The sequence below is a fragment of the Vipera ursinii genome (assembly GCF_947247035.1).
Source record: "Vipera ursinii genome assembly, chromosome: Z".
In the NCBI taxonomy this organism is placed as follows: domain Eukaryota; kingdom Metazoa; phylum Chordata; class Lepidosauria; order Squamata; family Viperidae; genus Vipera; species Vipera ursinii.
Genome location: NC_139517.1, coordinates 15657958 through 15679684, shown reverse-complemented (window position 1 = coordinate 15679684; position 21727 = coordinate 15657958). Strand labels below are relative to the sequence as shown.

At 46.7% G+C, this 21727-nt stretch overlaps 1 protein-coding gene across 4 annotated transcripts in view; it reads right to left on the bottom strand.

The window, feature by feature from the left end:
* CNOT3 (CCR4-NOT transcription complex subunit 3) overlaps positions 1-21727 on the bottom strand; it is a 41646-nt gene that overhangs the window by 8447 nt on the left and 11472 nt on the right. For 2 of the 4 annotated variants that reach the window (XM_083377224.1, XM_083377222.1), the window contains exons 2-15: positions 20974-21022; positions 18992-19066; positions 18477-18544; positions 18109-18183; positions 16222-16311; positions 13113-13241; positions 10546-10641; positions 9415-9634; positions 7731-7864; positions 7265-7321; positions 6333-6651; positions 5008-5113; positions 3556-3733; positions 2201-2300 (exon numbers count right to left, since the gene is read on the bottom strand). In XM_083377224.1, the coding sequence (XP_083233350.1) occupies positions 2201-2300; positions 3556-3733; positions 5008-5113; positions 6333-6651; positions 7265-7321; positions 7731-7864; positions 9415-9634; positions 10546-10641; positions 13113-13241; positions 16222-16311; positions 18109-18183; positions 18477-18544; positions 18992-19016 (1597 nt within the window). In that variant the 5' untranslated portion in view covers positions 19017-19066; positions 20974-21022. The remainder of the gene's footprint in view (positions 1-2200; positions 2301-3555; positions 3734-5007; positions 5114-6332; positions 6652-7264; positions 7322-7730; positions 7865-9414; positions 9635-10545; positions 10642-13112; positions 13242-16221; positions 16312-18108; positions 18184-18476; positions 18545-18991; positions 19067-20973; positions 21023-21727) is intronic. The other 2 variants (XM_083377225.1, XM_083377223.1) reach the window with 2 other exon arrangements.

Genomic DNA, 21727 nt, shown 5'->3' with positions numbered 1-21727 from the left:
CTGGCTGGCTGGCTGGGAAAATTCCAGGAGTTGGAAGTCCACATATCTTAGGTAAAGGTAAAGGTTCCCCCGCACGTGCGTGCTAGTCGTTTCCGACTCTAGGGGCCGGTGCTCATCTCCCTTTCAAAGCCGAAGAGCCAGCGCTTGTCCGAGGACGTCTCCGTGGTCATGTGGCCGGCATGACTGGACACCAAAGGCGGAAGGAACGCTGTTACCTTCCCACCGTAGTGGTCCCTATTTTTCTACTTGCATTTTTACGTGCTATCGAACTGCTAGGTTGGCAGAAGCTGGGACGAGTAACAGGCGCTCACTCTGCTAAGCGGCACTCGGGATTCGACCCGCCAAACTGCCGACCTTCTCATCGACAAGCTGATCCAGCTAGAAAGATTTGCTTGGCAATAATCGCTTAAGAGCAAAAACCGGTGAAAACGTAAACCAGACTTCGCTGTCTATCCTTGATCCTCAGGGTCTAACCTGGGAATAATTTAAGTCGATTGCAAACCAACCCCTTTGGAGCACACCAAGGTGGAGAAGGCCAACGGGGAGGGAACAGCTCCCCCCACCCCCGTTTTTTTGGTGGGTTTTTCCTGAAAACCCCAATCCCTTTCTCTTTAATTTCCCCGACCCGCAGTTTCACCAAGACTCTTTTATTTTGCTGTGCACAATAAGTCAAATATTCTCTTTTGTTTCTTACAATCCAAGGGATAAAAAACAAAACAGCAGTGGGCAAGTCACGGGCCAACACCTGGCCCGAAGAGATTTGCTTTGATTGATATCCTGTTTTCCTTCCAAAGCGGAAGGCTATTGATTCCAGAATTGCCAATATAATGGATGGCCGGAGGAAGAAGAAACATTTCAGGAGCAAGGAAGATGAGAACTACTTGGGTCTGATCCTTTATTGGGGAAGGTGTGTATGTGTGTGGGGTGGTGGTGGTTGTGTGTGCATATGCACAGGGGTTAATTTTTCGTGGCCGTGGCTATATTTAACTTTGCTGGGGACAGAGTGATCCAACTACAATGAATGGGACCAGGTTATCCGAGGAACCGTCATAGCCTAAGGCAGACGGGCCAAACTCGCGACGTCGCGCGATGTATCGGGACTGTTTTACCATTGCTGGCAATCGGGTGGGCGCGGCTTCCATGTGACGCGTCTGGCCCGTGAGCTGGCAGTTGGACACCCCTGGCCTAAGGGGACTGGCCCACCCCACTCAAATTTCGCAGAAGGGCCATGCTGCAGGCATCAGTCAAGGAGTGTGTCTTGAAGGAGAGCCCCTTCTGCCGTGGCCCCTCCCTTCTTTGGAGCATCTTGCATATGGAAGTATGGTCTGCGCCCCCCACCCCTTCTGCCTTCCAGAAGCATGCTTCTGCTAGTTAGCTTGGGGTCCTGATGGGGGCGCTCTATGCTTGAGATGGCTGGTGGACTAAGAGGGAAGATGCCACCAAGGTACTGTTCTTAATTTTGGTTTTCTAGTTTTCTACCTCATCTTGTTAATTTTAATGTTTTAAATACACCCATCCATCCATCCATCCAATGGGGCTTCATCCCACATGTAAACAGGGCTGGGATTTTTCAAAGAGGGGTGTGTGTGTGTGTGTGTGTGTGTGTGTGTGTGTGTGTGTGTGTGTGTGTAATTTGGCATTTAAGAACAAACATTCTTGATAGTACACAAAAACAAAATTGAATTAAAGGTGGAGGAAGGAGACCAAGCAAGGAATAACATAAAAGGAGGATATGGCTGAAGAATCCGGCTTCCCTTATACTACTTGGAGCACCCTGGATAGGTTGAGACTTGGAGTGCCCAAGTGTCAAACCAAGTGGGTGCTCTTAGCAGGCAACAACACGCTGTGTGAATGTGGAGAAACGCAGAGCCCAGCCCATCTGCTGATATGTCGGCTACTAACAGAAACACGTACCAATAGTGACTTAGTTTTGGGCCAATGACACAGCCAGGAGGGTGGCTTCATCCTGGCAGTTTAAAGTTTGATCCCGATATGGAAGAACTGCATTTACGTCAGGATTTAAATTACAGTTTTGTGTACTTTCTGCTTCGAGGTACTGGGAAATACAGTTACTGGATTTACTGGGGATCTCTCTCTCTCTCTCTCATAGAGAGAGAGACATTTTGCAGACATTTTGCACTGGTTTGGCCCTGCTCCTGACCCACAGCTTGAGGGAGGAGATGTCCCTTTTTTCACTTACCCCTTTCAGCCAGGTGAAGAGATGGCACGGGGTCTTCTATGCTAGAACTGATCGCTGCCCTCTCAGCCATGGACTTCAATGTACTTAGAGGTTCAGGCGCCTACAGAACAAAAGACAGACCCATAGGAAAGGAGGTAATGGAGAAAGGTGGCACACATATGTCTTTAAGAACTCTTGCTGAAAAACAAAGTGAATAAGCAAAGTTTGTGGAAGATCTCAAGCCAATCTCTGGTTTGCAAGCCTTACAGAGCTGCTGAACAGCTAACATGCAAGAAGTCCAACTCCGTGTATCAGCCCAAGGGGTTCTTTAAGCCATGCCGAATCACAGCAAAGGCCTTCGCAATGTCCAGGAGGACGAACCAGAAATATTTTTGAGATATTCTCAGCAGGCAATCAGAACAAAAGTATTCTTGCGTTTCCCCGGTAATTAAGACCCACAAACATGCTGCCCCTGGTTCTGAAGGAAATACATTTTGTATCATGGCCAGCAGCCACTGATACGTTTACCTTTTCATTTAACCTCTTTCAAAGCTACAGTTTGTGGCAGTCAATTCCACTATACATTGATTTAAAAAAAACAAAACTTTTGTCCTATGTCTCTTACCGCTCAACTTCAGTGAAAGGATGTAAGTTTTAATACGATGGGAAAGGGATAAAAAGATTTTTCTCTATCCATTTTTCTCCGCACCTTGTGGAGTTTTATACATTCTGTGTCCTCCCTTACACTTCCTTTACCTCTCTCTCGTTAAAACAACATGTTATTACTTCTGCTTGGAAAACTGTATTATTTTGCTCATTTCCCTTTTTGCTCGGATTGCGGTACCAATTTCAGCCCACGATGCTTGGAAATGAACACTGTAAGGGGAATTAAGAAATGGGCAGTTCAGCATCTCATTTTATTCCTAGTGTTGCCCGATAAGGAATCTGGCTTTTTCGCAGTTTCACCCAAAAAATCCTCACAGAATTGAGAGCTTTATTTAGCTGTGTATCGCAAACTCAACCTGTTTCCTAGCCGACCATCACCAGCTCATTTACTGGTTTTTCCCCCCCTTCATTTAAAGTTTTAAATTCCTTTAGGTTTGTCATTTTATTGTCCCTATCCCCAAACTATTCTTGGAACCTTGTGCTGTCCCTGTTTTAACTCCAAACGCCTAAACAATTGAACACTTTTTGTTCACCCAAACACCGGCCCAACTGATTAACGAGTTAGAAAACTCTGGTTCTAGCACAGGCCTTGTTGGTGGGTCCCAGATGGCTATTTTTCAGGTTCTGAAAATTCTCCCAGCTCAACTGTCTTCTGTGCAAGCCACAGCAAGGCTTTGAGTATGGCACAAAGGACCCGGAGGGCTTCTAACCTTGATCTCAGGTGTGGAGCTGAACTGGGGTGGCCCGTTGAGCAACGTCTGGGCAGATTTGCTGTCGGAGAAGCTGGGTGTGGGTGAGGCAGGTGGGTTGGCAGTCAGAGGCACCAGGAGGCTGGATCCAGTGCTGTTGCCGACACTTGATGGCTGAGGAACCGCACTGGGCTCTTTCCTGTCAGAATGAAGCAAGGGAAAGATGTTTCTTGGGGTAGCTTGACCCCCGTTTCTTTGGGAAAAAGAGTCAGAAGAGCCATAAGATTTTTAAAAAGAAATAACTACAACTGCCAATTAGTGTATTCCTCGTGCCAGCAACCGGTCCGCACAAACAAGCAAAAGCCCCATGTGCGGGATGCAGGCAAGCACTCAATATCGTGCCCCCTCCGGCCCGCGGAAAAACCTCTCTCCACGGAACCGGTCCCTGGTGCCCAAAAGGTTGGGGACCTCTGCTTCGACTTACGATTACAGTTGGGACGGAATATTCATTACTAAGCAAGATGGCCGTTAAGCATGCCCAATTTTACGCTTTTTTTTTTTTTGCCATGGTTGTTGTTCAGTGAATCATGCAGCCGTTAAGTGCATCTGGCTTGCCTGTTGGAAGCTGGCTGGGAAGGTCACAAAGGGTGATCACATGACCCCCAGGACTCTGGAACTCTTGTGGGAAAAAAAAATACACGCCTGTTGCCAAGTGCCAGAATTTTAATCACGTTGACTGTGGGGATGCTGCAATGGTCGTAAGTGAGAGGACCAATTGTAAATCAATTTTTCAGTGCCGTTGTAACTTGGGATGGTCGCTAAAGAAATGGTGGTAAGTCAAGGAGCATCTGTCCCTCGCTAGCATGGATCTGGCAAAGGAATAAAGACTGAACAACCACCGCTTGAGCTAAATCCCCCTCTTTATGAATATTCCTTTTCTCCAAGTTATTCACGTTCCAGGCTGCATACGCACGCTACAATTTCACACGGAGGTGAAAATCCTCTTATTTCTGAGGAATAGTTGGCATGTTTGCCTATTAACGACTTTGCAGCGATCCAGCAAAAACTGACTTGAGGCTATTCAGTCTACTGTAGATGTTCTGCAGCTATACCGGACAAGGAATGATTCCCAAACTGCTCTTGAAAAACCTGTCTAGAAAGGGAACGTTAGGGAGTGGGGGAACCTACCGGATGGTATTTTCAAAGGGGACAGAAGAAAGTAGCAAAATGTCGGAAGCTGTTTCTCAGTTCCCGAGGGTTAACGTGAACGGATTTTATTTTGGGAATTATTTGGACCCTGGACTACCTAGAACTTAAAACACGTTAAAAGCTGAATCTAAGCCTGGGGAAAAAAAACATGGTGGTGCTGGTGCTGGCTGCGGTTACTGGGTCCAGCTGCCGGGCTTATAGGGAAAAAAGTTCTATGGAGAGGAAGGAAGAGGACACAGAAAAACCCGGGAAGAGGATACTCACGTGGAAGCACTGGGTGGATTGTGTGACGTTGTCTGGTTAGGCAACGACTGGTTGCCGCTGCTTAGTGTCGAATCTGAGCTGCTGTCGGCTACCACGGAGCTGTAACCTGGCAGGAGAGAGGCAGGCTAAATTCTCTCTAACATGAAGCTCTGGATCTCCCCTCTTGATTCCTTGCTTATCCCACGCCAGCTTTTTCCACAGCTGGCTGACCTCAACGCATTCGCCAAGCCTGACAGGATTTATGGGGGTTGAATCCCACACATCTGGAGGACAGCCGACTGCAGAAGAGTGGTTCTCAGGTAAAACAACCGTCTGTATACAAGCACTCCTCGACTTACGACCGACTGCTTAATAACCATCTGAAATTACAACGGGCCTCCCCAGAGCAACGTATAACCTGTTTGCGGAGTTATAACGGCTACATACCCGCCTGCGGGCACATGATGGAATTTTATGTCCTTTTATGTCCGTTTGCAGCATCCCACAGTCACAGGACCCACAATTTATGTTTTTTGCAGCTTTGCTGCTTTCTGCTATTTCCTTTCTCCAGTTAAAAAAACACCCATGGGGGGGGGAGAATGGATTTGCTTAACTATTGTGGCGTTCACTTAAGTGACAGCAGTGCTCATTTAAAAACCGCTGCTGCTGCTGCAAAAAAAAAAAACCCCAACATGTTGCAAAACTGAGTCTGGTCACGTGGATGTCTCAACGTATGACTGCAATGACCTACAACTGTCATTCTGGGCTCAATTATAGTTGTAAGTCGAGGACCACTTATACAGGCGGTCCTCGACTTACAATAGTTTGTTGAGTGACCGTTCTAAGTTACAACGGCACTGGAAAAAAGTGACACAACTGGTTTTCACACTTGGCACCGTTGCAGCATCCCCGTGGTCACATGATCAAAATTCAAAGACGCTCGGCAACTGACTCGTGACAGCTGCAGTGTCCCGGGGTCGTGTGATTTCCCCCCCCCTCCTTTTGCGACCTTCTGACGAGCAAAGGCAAATGGGGAAGCCAGGTTCACTTCACCGCCGCGCTGCCAACTTAACAAACGCAACGACTGGCTTAACAACCGTGGCAGGGCAAGTTGTAAAATGGGACAAAGCTCGCTTCGCAAATGTTTTGCTCGGCAACGATAAAACTTGGGCTCGATTGGGGTCGTAAGTCGAGGACTACCGGTACAACTGAAAGATCGCTCAGGTGTCCCAACAAGGGCGAGACGCTTCTTCACAGGCTACCAGGTTCCGCATCCCAGGGAGCACGGGAGACCCGGGAGAGCAGCCACCCCCTGCGACCCCGGAGGCCGTCCGCAGCTCACTCACTGGTTGCCCCGTTCTGCTTGCTGGCGTTCTGCTGGGTGCTGGGAGGCCGGGGCTGTGAGGCGTTGGTGCTGGGGGGCGGGGGCGCCACAGCCTGCGCGTAAGGGGTTGGGGTGGTCGGGGCGTGCCCTGCCGGAGGGTTGGCTTTGCTGCTTGCATTCCCGCTGCCTGCGACGGCTCCGTTGCTATTGGAGGCGGGCCCGTTGCCCAGGGAGGACGATGTGCTCGAGCTGCTGCCCATCGAGTAGCTGGGAGGGATGGTGGGAGGAGGTGGCTGGTGGTGGTTGTTGTGGAGGCCTTTTGAACCGTTCTTTGCTGGGGACTAGGCAGAAGAGAGGATGGAACAGAGGAAAGATTGCTCGTTTGTTTGTCTACGCCACGGGTTGGCAACGTATGCCTGGCTGAGGAATTCTGAGAGTTGAAGTCCACAAGTCATAAAAGGCCCAAGTTTGAAGACCCCTGCTCTATAGTTTCCAAATTCTGACTCCCTTGTCCTTTCTCATAAATAGCCAAGCGAAGCATTTCAGTCTTATTGACGTGCAGCTCTCTTACCGAGCTACCTAACTTTGAAATTCATACATGGAATTGGTAAAGTGAAATGCATTCCCACATTAATATCGCCTGGCTCTTAGAAGCAGGTGCAAATAGGCCCAAGAGAGAAACGGTGCCTCAACGTGCAATATTTCTGCATGCAAAGAGATCTCATACGGACGTAGTTCTCAAAGCAATTTCTCCGAGCTAATTCGAGAAGTGGCTCAGTCATTAAAATCACACTGTACTATCAGAAACAATCCGCCATAGTTAGCTCTAACTAACCAGGTCCAGCACTTCTTCCTCCACAAGAGGCCTTAAAGAGTCCTAACATCTTTCCCCTTAATCAAAACAGAGAGTTTCCAGCCTCTTTCGTCATGACGAACCCAGGCTTTCAAACTCACTTGGCTGACTTCACTGTCTGTTGACCGTCCTCGTTTCTTATCGTCTTCGGAGTTCTCCTAAAAAGGAGAAGAAGAAAAAAAGGTTGAGTATCTCAGCACAAAGCAGCATCTTAACCAACTTGTCTTGAGATGGGAAGCCAGTTCAGTCCTGGTTCGTATTTGGAGGGGGACCGTCTGGGTATTTGAGGGAACTGGATAGACTGGCCAAACAGACCAGCATCTCCCAGGTGGTGGCAATGGCAACGCGCATTTGTAACCTTGCTGTGTGAACTGGGTGGATGCAGCTAGCGGGCCCCGAGGGCACCTCAAAGGCATCTTTAAAGCATCGTCACAGGAAAAGATGCTTCCCCCGTGAACAAAGATGGCCAGCTGACCTCCTGAAGCCCTCATCAGTTCACACGTGCATGCTTCATCCCCACGGACCCAGGGATGTTCCTTCACCATCCTCACAAAGGGCCCTCCTTACCGTTGTGCAGTTTGCAGGGCTGGGTGGGATTGGGGAGCTGGATGTGGTCGATGTGGGGGTGCTGCTGGATTGGTTGAACATCTCATCTTCCATGTGGCTATGGCTGGGTGGGGAAGTGGCTACCAGTGCCTGTGCTAGAAGACCAAGAGGAAGAGCAAATGAAGAGGGACATTTCTGCAAGCAGGCGGAAACATTATGGCCAGCTGTTCGTGGAGATTCTCAGTCAACCGGCTCACGGTTGTCCCAAAGGTGCTTTTTTTGCAGGAGGCAACTGGCCTTGTGTTTTTCTTTGAAGACGTTGAGGCCACTTGGAGGTCTGTCTATATCCTCAAGGTCTTTTGCACTTGAAAGACTAACCAGTGTCTTACCTGCACGGATCACACTTAACGTAACAGGTAACCCTCAATTTACAACCGCTTGTTTGGCGGCTGTTGAAAATTACAACAGCACCCAAAAACAGTGACTTACGACCGTTTTTCACACTTGCAACTAGTGCAGGATCCCCCCTGGTCATGCGATCGAAATTTGGGATGCTTGACCACCGGTCCCTATTTATGACAGTCGCGGTGTCCAGGGGTCAGGTGCTCACCTTTTGTGACCTTCTGACAAGCAAAGTCAACGAGGAAGCCACAGTCCCCTAAGAACTCTGTTACTAACTTAACAACTGTGGCGAGAATGGTTGTAAAATGAGGGGGGGGGGAACTCACTTAACAAGAAGAAATTTTTGGCTCAACTGTGGTTGTAGGTCAAGAATCACCTGTACATAAAAATGAAAGGAGAGCTAAGGCCAGAAAGCTCGGTTGTTTTAGAGAAACACCCCCCCCCCTTATTTCTTGGAGGGAAAAACAAATTCCGACAACTAAGCAAAAATCACAGCTACTCCTTATTTTGCAACTGTCCTCCTTGGCGACTATTTGCAAATACAGTAGTAATAAACAGGATTAAAAATACATTTTCCCACCGGTGTGCCTAACAGCACAAGCCATCAGTGCGAAACTGATCTAAGAGTTGGTCAGTTTTAGGTCGCAATCAGCTAATTAAGATCACAGAACTGAGCTGGTTAGTTTGCAGTTCGCATGTTTTAGGGCGGGGGGCTTCAAACTCAGCCCTTTTCTGACTTGTGGACTTCAACTCCCAGAATTCCTCAGCCAGCGTGAATTCTGGGAGTTGAAGTCCACAAGTCATAAAAGGCCCAAGTTTGAAGTCACACACACACACACACACACACACACACACACACACACACTGTTTTAGGGAAACACTGGGCTGGGGACAAAGGGAGCTCAGCAAGAAACCATTTGTTTCAGCTCTCTCTCCATTCTGTGAGGAGGCAAAAAACTGTGTGGAGGGGGGGAAAAACGGGTCAGACACACGACACTGTTCAGAGAATTTTATCTGAAAGAGATGACAGCAAACAGCATCTAAGTATTCACTTAGTGACCATTTTGCTTAACAGCCGTCGGAATGGAATGTGAATGTACAAGTCCTGAGTGCCGTTCAAGAATTCGGAGGGAATCTGCCAGGAACATTGGGAGAAACATAGGCAGCTCCGAGGAAGGCAGATGCCGCCTTTACTTTGACAAGGTCCCGAGTTTTAAGGGGAGGGAAATGGTGCTGATGTTGTTGCAACCCCTTCAGCTGTAATCTCCCGCACAACTGTCCACCCAGAGGAGGTAACACTTACGAATGTCTTCTAAGTCGAGGTCATCGTAGAGAAACTCATTCTCCTCAAAATCGGGGTCCTGCGAAGAATCGACGTAATACTCCACATCGTCCTTGATTTTGCGGATAGAGTCCACGTTGATCGAGTCGTTGTCCAGCATGCGCAGGATTGTCTCCAGCATCCGGATGTGGTACCGATGCTTCTCAATATGCCGCTTCAGGCCCTCGATCCGGTCTTGCTTCTGTTTGCGTGGGAAGGACAGAGGGCACACGCTAAGCCAGCGTTTCTCGACCTCGGCCGCTTTTAAAATGCTGGCTGGGGATTCTGGGAGTTGCAAGTCCACACATCTTAAAAGTGGCCAAGGGATGAGAAACGCTGGGCCGAGTCGTCATGAGGCTTGTTGAGTTCTGACGGGGAATTCCTGCTCTTTGGGTCGGGATGCGGAGGTGGACCTTTTTTACAATGCACCGTTTCCCAGCCTCGGGCCCTCCCCATGCGTTGGTGCTGCAAAACTCCTAGAAGGGGAATTCTCTCTCTCCAGTCTTTGGAGAGGACAACATTGGAAAAGGCTGGGAGAAATGTTATTGACTGCTCAAACTTTTTGAAAGAAAGAATTTTTTTAAAAAAAGACAGGTAAAACATGCCTCTGAAACAATTGCCAATTTCGCATCCTGTTCTGAAATGCTAAGTCCAGCTCGGACACAAAACTTAGGCTACCCTCTTGCAATGCAAGTTGACGGCCAAATCATTCAGTTAACCTGTCTCCGATATTGGACTGATTCCAAGGAGACCCAGTTTCTAATCCAGCCTCAGCCACGGAAGTTCCTTCGAGTATCCTGGGCCAGTTACACTCTCTCTCTCTCACTCTCTCTCTCTCTCTCTCTCTCTCTCTCTCTCTCTCTCTCTCTCTCTCCAGCCCAGCTCACCTCATAGGGCTCTTGCTGTGGGGGAAAAAATAGAAGTACCCAATACACTGCCTTGAGCTCCTGAGTGAAAGGAAGGATCTAATCAATAAAGGATTTGACAAACCCTCAAATGCCTGGATTTTCAACACCAGAACATCTTAATATAGGAAGCCACAGGACTGCTCCATTCATTAATCCCCAATGCGTCATACGCACAGCCTTCTAAAGAGACACTTCATCAACTCACATCCTTGTCTCCTTTCTTCTTGCGCGTCTGGACCGAGAGCGACTCCACTTCGCTCTCAAACTGATCCACCTGCATGTTCAAGGTGTCTATTGTATTCTGGGAGGAAGGGAGGGTGGAGAGAGGTAGCAAGACAGATCATTATCCAGTCAGACAGTGGTGACATAGGCAAACACACTTGCAAGGCTATTTAGCTATGCAGGGAAAAAAGGAGTAACTAGGGTAGTAATAAGAACTAAGGAGACATACAAATAACCCTTGAAGCAGATCACTGCCAACCACCCAATGGTGGGGAAAAAAAAAAGAATCTACAGCCTGGAATTTCCAACAGAAAGTCCCCGAAATTCCGGGAGATCTGCAAAAGGTTGAGAGCATAAGGTGAAATACCTTGTGTGCCAGTTGGAGGTTTCACCTTCTTCAGAATTGCAATTGTACTAACTTCCTGCCTACGGTCTATTTTCTAAGAGAGGTTTTATCCGTATCATTTGCTGGGTAATCTTAATACGCAATAATAGCACATAGCACACCTTTGTACAATAGAAAAGTCTCTGGTGGCTCCTTAAAAAGACCATCCGATTTATTTTAAGAATAACATTTCCTGGGCCATAGATCTGATGAAATGCAGAGGCTGTTTCCTGATGAGGCTTCTGCAGGGCACTGGGCCATTTTGAATACTAGCGACAGATTTTTTTTATTTCTGGTCTATTGTATTCTACCATTTCTACTTGCATGTCTGTAGGTGTATATGTATGTGGGAGGTGTTTTGCGTTTTCTTCATTTAATTTCCTTCTGAGCTGTGTTTCTCTTTCTCCTTTAACTACAGAATAAAGAAAGCACAGATGGTGACAATTAGGTATTACTAAAAGCAGCCAGCTCCCTACAGTTGTTTGTGATGGCATTCTTTAAAAAAACTATGTGCATTAATCAGCTTGCCAATGCCAGGATCTCAGAGCTATAAACTACCATTTGGCCAATGGATCTTGCAGCTCTTCCTAACCAGTCTCTTTCCATTGTCTATAGCCAGAAGGGTCCAATATTAACACTAACTAACTGGAGATGCTGGTCTCGTCAATATCAGTCCTTGTTGCACGTTCATCCCTTCTGACACTATTTTTATTTCCTCTGCTCCATTAAGTTGGGTAAGCCGTTAGGGGCATGATTGTGTTGTGCAATATAGAAATAAATGAGTAACTGTGCACCTGTGTGCACAAAGGTTGCAGCCGAGTGCCACTTGAGCTTGCTTTTCCTGCATTGGAAGAAGGATTTACACAAACCTGTGTTTAACTGGCACTATCGTTTGTCTGGAGCACACTCCAAAGGCCTAACGCAGGGGTGTCAAACTCAATTTCATTGAGGGCCGCATCAGCATTGCGGTTGCCCTCAGGGGGCCGGGTGGGTGTGGCCTGGGTGGGCGTGGTCTACTGGGTGGGCATGGCTAGAGTGTGTATGGCCTACTGGGTGGGCGTGGCCAGCTCTACATCGTTCGCATCAAGGGTGCCTATGGGGGCCTGGGCAGGAGGGGGACAGATCTGAGGGTCTCTGGCAGGAGGAGGGTCTCTGGGCCAGGGCCAAGGCAGTGGGGGCCGTTCCCTCACTGTTTCCAGGATGGCTTTGCGGGCCGCATGAAACCACTTCATGGGCCGGATCTGGCCCCCCGGGCCCTGTGTTTGACATGTCTGGCCTAACGCAAAGGTAAATCCTGTTAGTCACCACCTTCACGGTCAAACATTTTCGATTTTTCCCATTTCCGAGCTTGAACAGAAACCAGCTCTTGCAAATTGCTTCTTAGCTTTTGGAAAACCAGGCCAGATTGTAATGCAAACTATTAGTTTTCCTAATCGATGCAATTTCTTCTTCTTCTTCTTCTTTTTTTAATAAAAGGATTAGTGGGCCAAGAGATGGAGATGCCCAACTTCTGTTAACAAACTGCCATTTTTCCAACAGTATGGAACCCCAGACCTATTTCCCCAAATTACATGTGTTTGGTCACTGACAACTGATATGAACTGAGTTGAAGAAACTGCCTCTGGGCTCAGAGGAGAAGAGAGATCCAGATGGACCTCCGAGATCCTTTCCAGCACTATGATTCTATGGCCAGCTTCAACCTCTGTTCTGCATTCAATGAGTTCAAAGCTATTGGCAGCCTTCTTCTCATTGTGCAACTGTTTAGCCAAGGGTCATCATCACCAGAACTTCTTCCTTATTCAGGCAAGAGAATTTCTTTTCGGGTTGTCATGAGACTTTTTTTGCCACCAAACCACCAAAATACGTACAAGAGCCTAGTTCTTGGAAGAACAAAAATTCCGGGTTCACCCTTTAACCTTAAGAGCTGGGGATGTGGGAAAGGGCTCTTTCAGACCTGAAGACCATCAACCACAGCAAAATTACAGTGTTTCAGGATGCTCTTTGCCCTACCTAGTAACTTCTGATAAGTCACACGAGTAATTTCTAATATGGACCCATTATATTTTGAATTTAAGGTTGGGGAAATTAGTTCTGCTCCCCAATTTCTCCAGAAGCTGCTTTGCCATCCAATCCAGTCGTCTTCCCCCCCGCCCCCCGGTTCTCACCGTCAGCCACTGCCCAACTTCCTCTTTCTCCTTCTGGGCTGGGTCCACTTTCTGGGCGAGGCCCAGCCCCTCTTTGGAGTAGGCTTTTGTCTTGGTCTCACGTTCCACTACCTTGAACCGCTCCATTTGCTGGAAAAAGAGGTTACAAGTCTCAGTGAGTTCATGCAAAGCAGGAAACAGCTCCCAGGAGGGCTCAAAATCCAGCTCCTAGCGGGCATTTTCCATGGAAATGCACGTCTACGCTGCAACAAACCGAAAAATCAAGTGCTCTGATGAACGTAACTTCAACCACAACTTTTGATCTGAAAGTAGGGTGAGAAAACCCAGAATGCTTACAGTCATCAAATCACAGGGCTCCCCCATATCTTGTTAGCTGTGCCACTTTCAAACTTTCAGAAGTTGTGCGAACATATACGCCGCCACTGTTTGCACTGAGCAGCAGAACCAATTAATTTATAGGGACTCCTGGGTGCTCTTTGAGCTTGGATGTTTGCCTGCAGACATTTCATTGCCCATCTAGGCAACATCCACACCATTGTTACCGAGTTGGGGACTGAAACATCTGTAAACAAGCAAACAACCAAGCTCAGAGAGCACCAAGGACCCCACAGTTCAACCCTGACCCACAGATACTTCCTTCCATTGCAATTAACTTCTGGCTCTGTTTCAGGATAAGCAAAGTCACCACAAAGACAGAATGAATGAATTTGCAGAATGAATTCTGGAGTCTGAGCTGGTGGTTGCATCTCACTGCGTCTCCAATAAATTCTACATCCTCAGGAACATTTAAGCCACCGAGATACCGAGATACTACTAAGCTCTCCTTTTACAAGCTCTCATTTTCTCTTTTACAAATGAATACCTCCCCCGCCCCCCCCCCCCATGGTGACCAGTCTGGTTGGTTGAAAATCACTGGGCAGGTGGGAAGAAACGCTAGGACAGTGATGGCGAACCTTTTAGAGATCGAGTGCCCAAACTGCAACCCAAATCCCACTTATGTATTGTTGGGTGCCAGGTAGGCGTGCCCCATTGGGTGAGTGTGGCCCACTGGGTGGGCATGGCCAATTGGGTAGGGGTGGCTGCGGTGGTAACGGCAGACTGGGGTGACGGTGTGCGTGCCCACAGAGAGGGCTCTGCGTGCCACCCGTGCCATAGGTTCACTACCACAGCGCTAGGATGTGGGGAGGGACACAGGATTAACTAGATGTGGATTTCTGCAGTCTCCTATTAGTTGGAGAGATTCCTGACCAGCTGAGGAGAAGCTGAATGCTGCGGAAAAGAGAAGCAGCAATTAGGATGTTTGCAGAGCAGACAAGTGGGAGATCTCAGACCATGTAAAATGGCTTTTCCTTATCTGCATCTTGGAAGGTAATTTTGCTTTCAATTCTAATGTTCTATTTGATTGCCATTCATAGACTAGGTTTCAAAACCACCCTTAACCTGATATTGCTTGGAGGTGATGAAAGTTGGCTCTAAAAAAACAAGGGAATCCTGCTGAGGAATCTTGTCCAGAGATAAAATTCTACTGCCCATCCTTGAATTCAGTACCTTAGTCTTCTAATCATAAAGAGTCACTCTATTTCTTCCTATCCAGAAATACTGGCTCCTGAACTGTTGTGGTAAATTCCTTAACAAAATTCATAAGCCTGTTTTGTCTACAATGCTGAGTTACTCAAATAAGCAGGCCAACCCAAACTAGTGAATCTCATTTAACATGGTGCTATTACAGCGGGACTAATTTTTTTCCTAATTGAAAGTTATCAAAAAAAAAATGGTTTCGCTAGGCCCATTTAGATGCTACTAATACTCTCACTGTCGTGTCCTTTAATTAGTCAAAACGATGCATCATGTTGCAACATTTTTTGAACCAAAGTACCTCAAATGGGCTAATTTACAGAATGTATCCAAAATCTGGGACCCATGACTCCTGGGGGAAATGAAATTTGGGGAAACTGTAGCTGCTTCAATGCTACTGGCTGCTGCTGCTGCACTCAAAAAGATCGACATTTTTCACGTTTCATAACAGTTTCCCAGCCAGTCTCGCAATCCCTTGCTCCTTCTTCCACCCAGGAGCAGCAGGGAAGGGAGAGAAGAAAGGAAAATTTCCGATGATCCCTGCCAAATTCCCACAAACTCAATGGAAAAGTGAGCAAGAAGTCAGAAGTCACTCCTGCTCCCACAGCTTTTTTGTCTGCTCATACTCTTTCTGCTTCTCCGTTTAGGAAAGGAAGTATATCTGAAACAATTCCCCAACAGGGCACGGATTGTCTAATTCAAATGCTTTTTTAAAAATTGATATTTTATATTTCACTGATTCTATAGAATACTGACACTGATGGCAATATACACACAAGTGAGGCACACAAAGGCATTTTCAATCACCAACTGAATAATGAGTATTGTCCACAAATACCCAAAGCAGTGTCACATGGAGCCATGTAACACAGAGAATCCCCAATCATGAACGATGCAGCAAATATGCATTTTTTGTCCCCTCAGATGCCGATGATCGCCACCCATCAGTGCTTTTTAATCACAGTGCTTGGATTTGACGCCAGGAAAAGACAACAGTGCCTTCCCCCCTCCAAAATGTGTAAAATGTCTACTGATTCAGGTTGCCTAGGAAATACAAGATACAGCTTGATCTTTGCAAAGTCCCTTATTTCAAAGCCTCCGATTTCAAAGTTTAGAAGACCTTCCATAAGCACTACCAGTTAAACCCTTAAACTAAGAAGGTCTTACCGTCTACTCCATGTTGTCACTCTAAGGAAGGTTGTGTAGAAAAGACAGAGAACCCCTTTCTGTCACTCACTCAGCTTAAGTAATACGTGAGATGGCCAGGTGGCTCACCTTTATGAGGTCACACTGCTAGCAGCCAATGGGAACACTGTTAAGGAGGAGCTAAGCATAAAAATATCAAGAAGTCTTAAGTGCCAAAACTGACTGAGCTGGTAAGAACTAGCCTAAAAGTGGACAAAATTAAACCTGGTTCATTTAGTCCTCCAAAATCACAGAGTTTCCTTGAAAAACATCAATTTCACCTGAAATTTTGCTTGGCATTGACTACATAATGGTTAATAAGATTCTTTTCTCTCAGTTTGATTTTTACCGTCTCAATGAGTTTCCGGTTGTCTATTAGCTGCCTTTTGTCCTTAATCTCATTGGATGCAACCCATGTCTTGATCTGGTCCCTCAATCTCTGCAGAAAGAGAAAAATGGTTCCATGGTCAAATGAGTTCCCTTTATTAGTAGATCTTCTCAGCAGAAACTAGCCCTAGAGTAACACTCATAATAGTGAAACTTTTTAGAACAGCCTTTACCCAACTTGATGCCTTCTAAACATATCAAATTCGAATTCCATAATCCACAGCCAGCCAACCATCATGGTGGTTAGTAATTATACAAATTCCAACACTTCTGGGTGACACCAGATTAGGGAAAGCTTGTGATTACAGCAATGGTCACACATAAAGAATGAGTATGGACTCATTTCTATACCCCAATGCTACACAGGTACAGATAATTCCCAACCTACGACCACAATTGAGCCCCAAATTTATGTTGCTAAGTGAGACATTTGTTAAGTGAATTTTGCCATTTTTACGACCTTTCTTGCTGCAGTCATTAAGTGAATCACTGCAGTTGTTAAAGTTAGTAGCACGGTTGTGAAGTGAACCTGGCTTCCCCACTGACTTTGCTTGTCAAAAGGACGCAAAAGGAGTGTGTGTGTCACATGATACCAGGACACTGTGACCGTCATAAATATGAGCCAGTTGCCAAGCGTCTGAATTTTGATCACATCACCATGGGGATGCTGCCACGGTCATAAATCACTTTTTTCCAGTGCCACAGTGAACTTCCAGTCACTAAATGCACTGTTGTAAGTCGAGGACCACCTGCAGTTGACCTATGAGTACAATTGGGACAGAATTTCTAACCAACAACTAAGTGAGGCAGCTGTTAAATGAATCACACTCACTTTTACGATCTTTTCTGCCACGGTTGTTAAGCAAATCAGTACAGGTCAGTGAATCACATGGCTGTTAAAAGTGAATCCAGTTCCCCACACTGATTTGGCCTACTGGAAGTGAACTGGGAAGATCGCAAACAGCAATCATGTGACTCTGGACACTGCAACCGTCGTAAATGCACGCCGATTGCCAAATGCCCACATTTTCATGATCATGTGCCCGTGGGAATGCTGCAACAGTCCTAAGTGCAAGGACCAGTCATGTCATTTTTCCCCCCAGTGCTGTTGTAACTTCAAATAGTCACTAAACGAATGGTTGTAAGTCAAGGACTACCAGTCAACTACTGGATTTCACTGTCATCTATTTAGAAGCCAAGCAATCAGCAGCTCAAAACATAGCTTGCTACCTTTTCTTTTCTCTTGTCGCTCAAGATTCTGCTTTTTTCCAACATGGTTGTTTTTCGTGAAAAACGTAGGGAGTGATGGTTTCAACGTACGTTTCCCTGAACTTCTATTATTTATCTGAATTTTTATTAATAGCCCTTCTGAGTTAAATAATAATAGTGGAGAATGATGGGAATTGTCAAAGAACTATTTGACAATTGGAAACCTCTAGACCTGTAGGAGATGACCAGGCTGAGCCCGAGGGAGGGATCAAATATGTCATCGGTCATGAATCCCTTCCTGCCCACAAGAGATCTAAGCCCACTTTGAATTCCTGTGAACTACCATAGTTCATATTCTTGTAGAGAGCTTGAAAGCTTGGAATAAATAAAATAAATTTACACCCATTTGAACTGCCTGGATCCCTTGATTTCCCGGGCGCTTGGCAGTAAGAGTCTTTGACAAACTGAGACTGATTCAGTCTCCGGAGAGGAATGGAAACATTGCATTGCAACTTGACAACTCCCCACCCCCTCCTTTTATCTACACTTCCCATCTGCCTTTCCTGGATTTCAGACTAGTCTGCATAACTAATCTCCTGAGATTGGGTGTCAAAGAACACTGAAGCTGGCTCATTCTTACCTGAAGCTTCTTAATCTCCTTTTTCAGATCAGCTTCATATTTCTCCTTCTGATTGGCATTCGCTGCATTATGGAGCTGTAGGAGAGAGAGAGAGAGAGAGAGAGAGAGGAAGAGAGAGAGAGAGAGAGAGAGAGAGAGAGAGAGAGAGAGAGAGAGAGAAAGAGAGAGAAAGAGAGAGAGAGAGAGAGAACAAGATGTGATCAAGGCTGGAGTAGAGGAGGGGAAAATCAAACTGGATAAAGGAAAAGCAGGAGGCAAGTGAACTTCTTCCTCCCTTCCCCCAAATAAATTTAGGATAAGAAACTACACGGGGTGATAATCAAGAAGTTTGGACAGAACCTGGGCAGAGAGAGGACAGCAGCCCTCACCTTCTGCCAGATATCTTCAAACTGCTCCACACCTTCCGATACCTTTTTGAGACACCGATCAATCTCACCTGCAAGAATTGGGGCGGGGGGCGGGGGGGGGGCGGGAAGAGGAGATAAATTAGTTGAAAGCAAATCGCAGAAACTAAAAGCTTCATACCTTCCCTTCCCTGGAAGCTAAAATGGGAAGAAACGACCATTGGAATTTCGAAACGCTGCCTGTTTCTCCTTCTTCCCAAATACCAACACCTTTGCCCCCATTTTAATGGTTTCCTAAATCAACCCAAAAAAAAAAACCCCCCTAACTCTTTTCACCCTTTCCCTGATCCAATTCCACACTCGTTTGGAAACTGCAGCGTCCTGTGCCAGGTATTCAAAGCTACAAAAGTAAGAATCCTGGTTTGCCTTTTGCTCAAGTTTTTAATGTCCTCCTCTTTCTTCGGCGCCAAGCCGAGGTGAACAGATCCTCTGCTCCTCTGCTAAGAGAACCAGGCGCCTGGCCCAGCCGCGGAGCTTACCTTGTAGCTTCCTCTTATCTGCCATGTTTCCTTCACTATAGGGGGGCTCTCTTCATACTTTATAGAGCGTTGACACTTTTAAGGAGAACAAGCAGAAAGGGGGAAAAAAATTACAAGAAATAAGGCAAAGGAAAAAAAGCAGGTGCCCTAAGGCCACTTTCCCACTATCCTCCCCCCATCTAATCGACTCTGAAAACAGCAGCATAAAGTAGAAAAATCAGGGATGAGGTACAGGTAGTCCTCGACAGTTCGTTTAAGCGACCGTTCAAAGCTGACAATGGCTCTGGGGGAAAAAAAACCCGACCATTTTCACACATATAACCGTTGCAGCATCCCCGTGGTCACGTGATCAAAAATTCAGACGCTTGGCAACTGACTCCTATTTATGACGGTTGCAGTGTCCCGGGGTCGCCTTTTGTGATCTTCTGACAAGCAAAGCCAACGAGGAAGCCAGATCGCTAACTTAACAACTGTGGCCAGAAAGGTCGTAAAAATGGAGGGGTGGGGAAAGGAAACTCACTTAACCAATGTCTCACTTAGCAACATAAATTTTGGGCTCAGTTGTGGTCGTAAGTCGAGGACCACCTGCACTTTCCCGTTCTATGTCCCAGAAAACTTTTCTCCGGTGTGTGTGTGTGTGTGTGTGTGTGTGTGTGTGTGTGTGTGAATGAAAGATATAGAACTTCTATAAAAATAATAAAAGAAAAGAAAATCTATAAAATCTACCTGAGAAAGAAAAGACAGGTTTGCAAAGAAAGGGGGGAGGGGAAGGGGGTAAAATCAGGGAGAGCTTGGTAGCCTCTTTCCTGAATAATGAATGTTATTAATAACTACGACTCTGCAAAGCTTAGGCCTTTGAATGAAATGCGTTTGTCAGAAAAGGTGCTCTCCTCCTGACATTTCTAAGCTCCAATGTCCACAGAGAAAGGGAGGGAGGGTAGAAAGGAAGAAAAACAGGGAGGTTATTTCAGTCCCACGACAAAACGCCTAGGTGGGAGGGATTGGGGGATGGATTTCAACAGCATTCCCATTTTCTATCTGTCCCTTCACTTTGGGTCCAACCGGTTTCGCTCTAGAATGGCGGCGTCCAACCTTGGCAACTTGAAAAAGACTTCTGTGGACTTCCAATTCCCAGAATTCCCTAGCCGGCCATGACGGTTGGGGACTTCGGCGAGCTGAGGCCCACTAGTTTTCAAAGTTGCCAAAGTTGGGACGCCCCTGTTCTAGAACTATTACGTTCAGCTTCGGGGGGGCTGATCTCACCTCATCAGCCAGGCTGAGGTTTTTGGAGTGGGAGAAGGTGCGTTTTCAGGAGGAAAAATACAAGGAAGGAAACGCCGCCCGCCCCCCTCCTCCTTTCAGTCACAGAAGCCATTTTTGAGCCTTAAAGAGAGAGACTGTGCCTTTCCTTTCTCATGCCCAGGGGGGTCTTCAAACTTGACCCTTTTATGACTTGTGGACTTCAACTCCCAGAATTCCTCAGCCAGGCACGCTGGCTGAGGAATTCTGGGAGTTGAAGTCCACAAGTCATAAAAGGGCCAAGTTTGAAGATCCCTCCCTGCTCGCGCTTCTTTTAACCTACTGGATCCAAACGGACCCTAAGTGGAAAAAGAGACTCTGCCACTGGCCTCCCTAACGTCTTCCAGGCTTCGTTGCCCATTAAATCTCACTAGTCCTTCAGAAAAGGCCTCTCAAAAGGGCAAATGGCGCAGCTGGTTGCACGGCTCAAACTTCTTGTTTTCTCAGTCAGAAAAAAAAAACCCAAACCAAACCAAACCAAACCAAACCACACCACACTCAGGATGAAAATGAGAGGAATCTTAACCGAAAGCCGTACCTTGAGTACATTTACAACTGGAGCAGGAGTTACATCTTAAGCATCAGCAAGCCGCTGTTATTTCTAGTCTAAGTTATTCGACAGAGCAGCTTTAGCTGGGAGGCCCTGGGGCCTTCTGAAGAGAGCAGATCAATCTTGCACTTACCTAGAGGCCCCTGGGCACTTGCTGTTGACCTACTCTCCAAGCCAGGTTCCTATAAAGGTGAGAAAATATATGGCTAGCAGGAGGGACCAACCTCACCTTCTTCCCTACCAGGAAGCTTGAGATAAAAGTCTACACAGATCCCCACGGTGGGTGGGCTTACTCAACAGGCTATGATGCTAACTGGCCGCCATATGTTGAATGCTCTTTGCAAACTCTGCCAATTGGGGCAGAAGGGAGATGAGAGATTTGCAGCGTATATATTTCTGAGACATGTTTATCCATAGTTAACTGAGCCACGGCTCACGGACTTAACCCAATTTTTACGAGGATTACTTAGACTCGACTCTGAATTACCCAGTGTTGGAGCCCAGGGTTCTGCACAAATCCAGCTGTTACAGAATTGGGTAAAGAACAGAACATCACAAAAACATTAGCTTGTTTCCCCACCACAAGATAAGGCCTAGGTCACCATCCCTCACGTGTGCAGTATTTTTCTTTTTCCCTGCAGGATTTCAGTGTTTTTAAAAGCCACTGGCCATGCTGAAGTGAGCAGGCTAAGCTTTCCTTGCTAGGCAGAGAATCAGGCTGGCAAGCCTTCCAATCTCCAGTGTGAACAGCTGCTTGCTTGCTTTCTGGACAGTGATAAGAGAAAAGCCTCCAGGTGGCCACCAAAGGGACATCTCCCTTTTGCTTGACTGAAGATGTGCTAATAAAAACCATGATGTGCCTGTGCGAGAAAGGCTGGTGAATATTA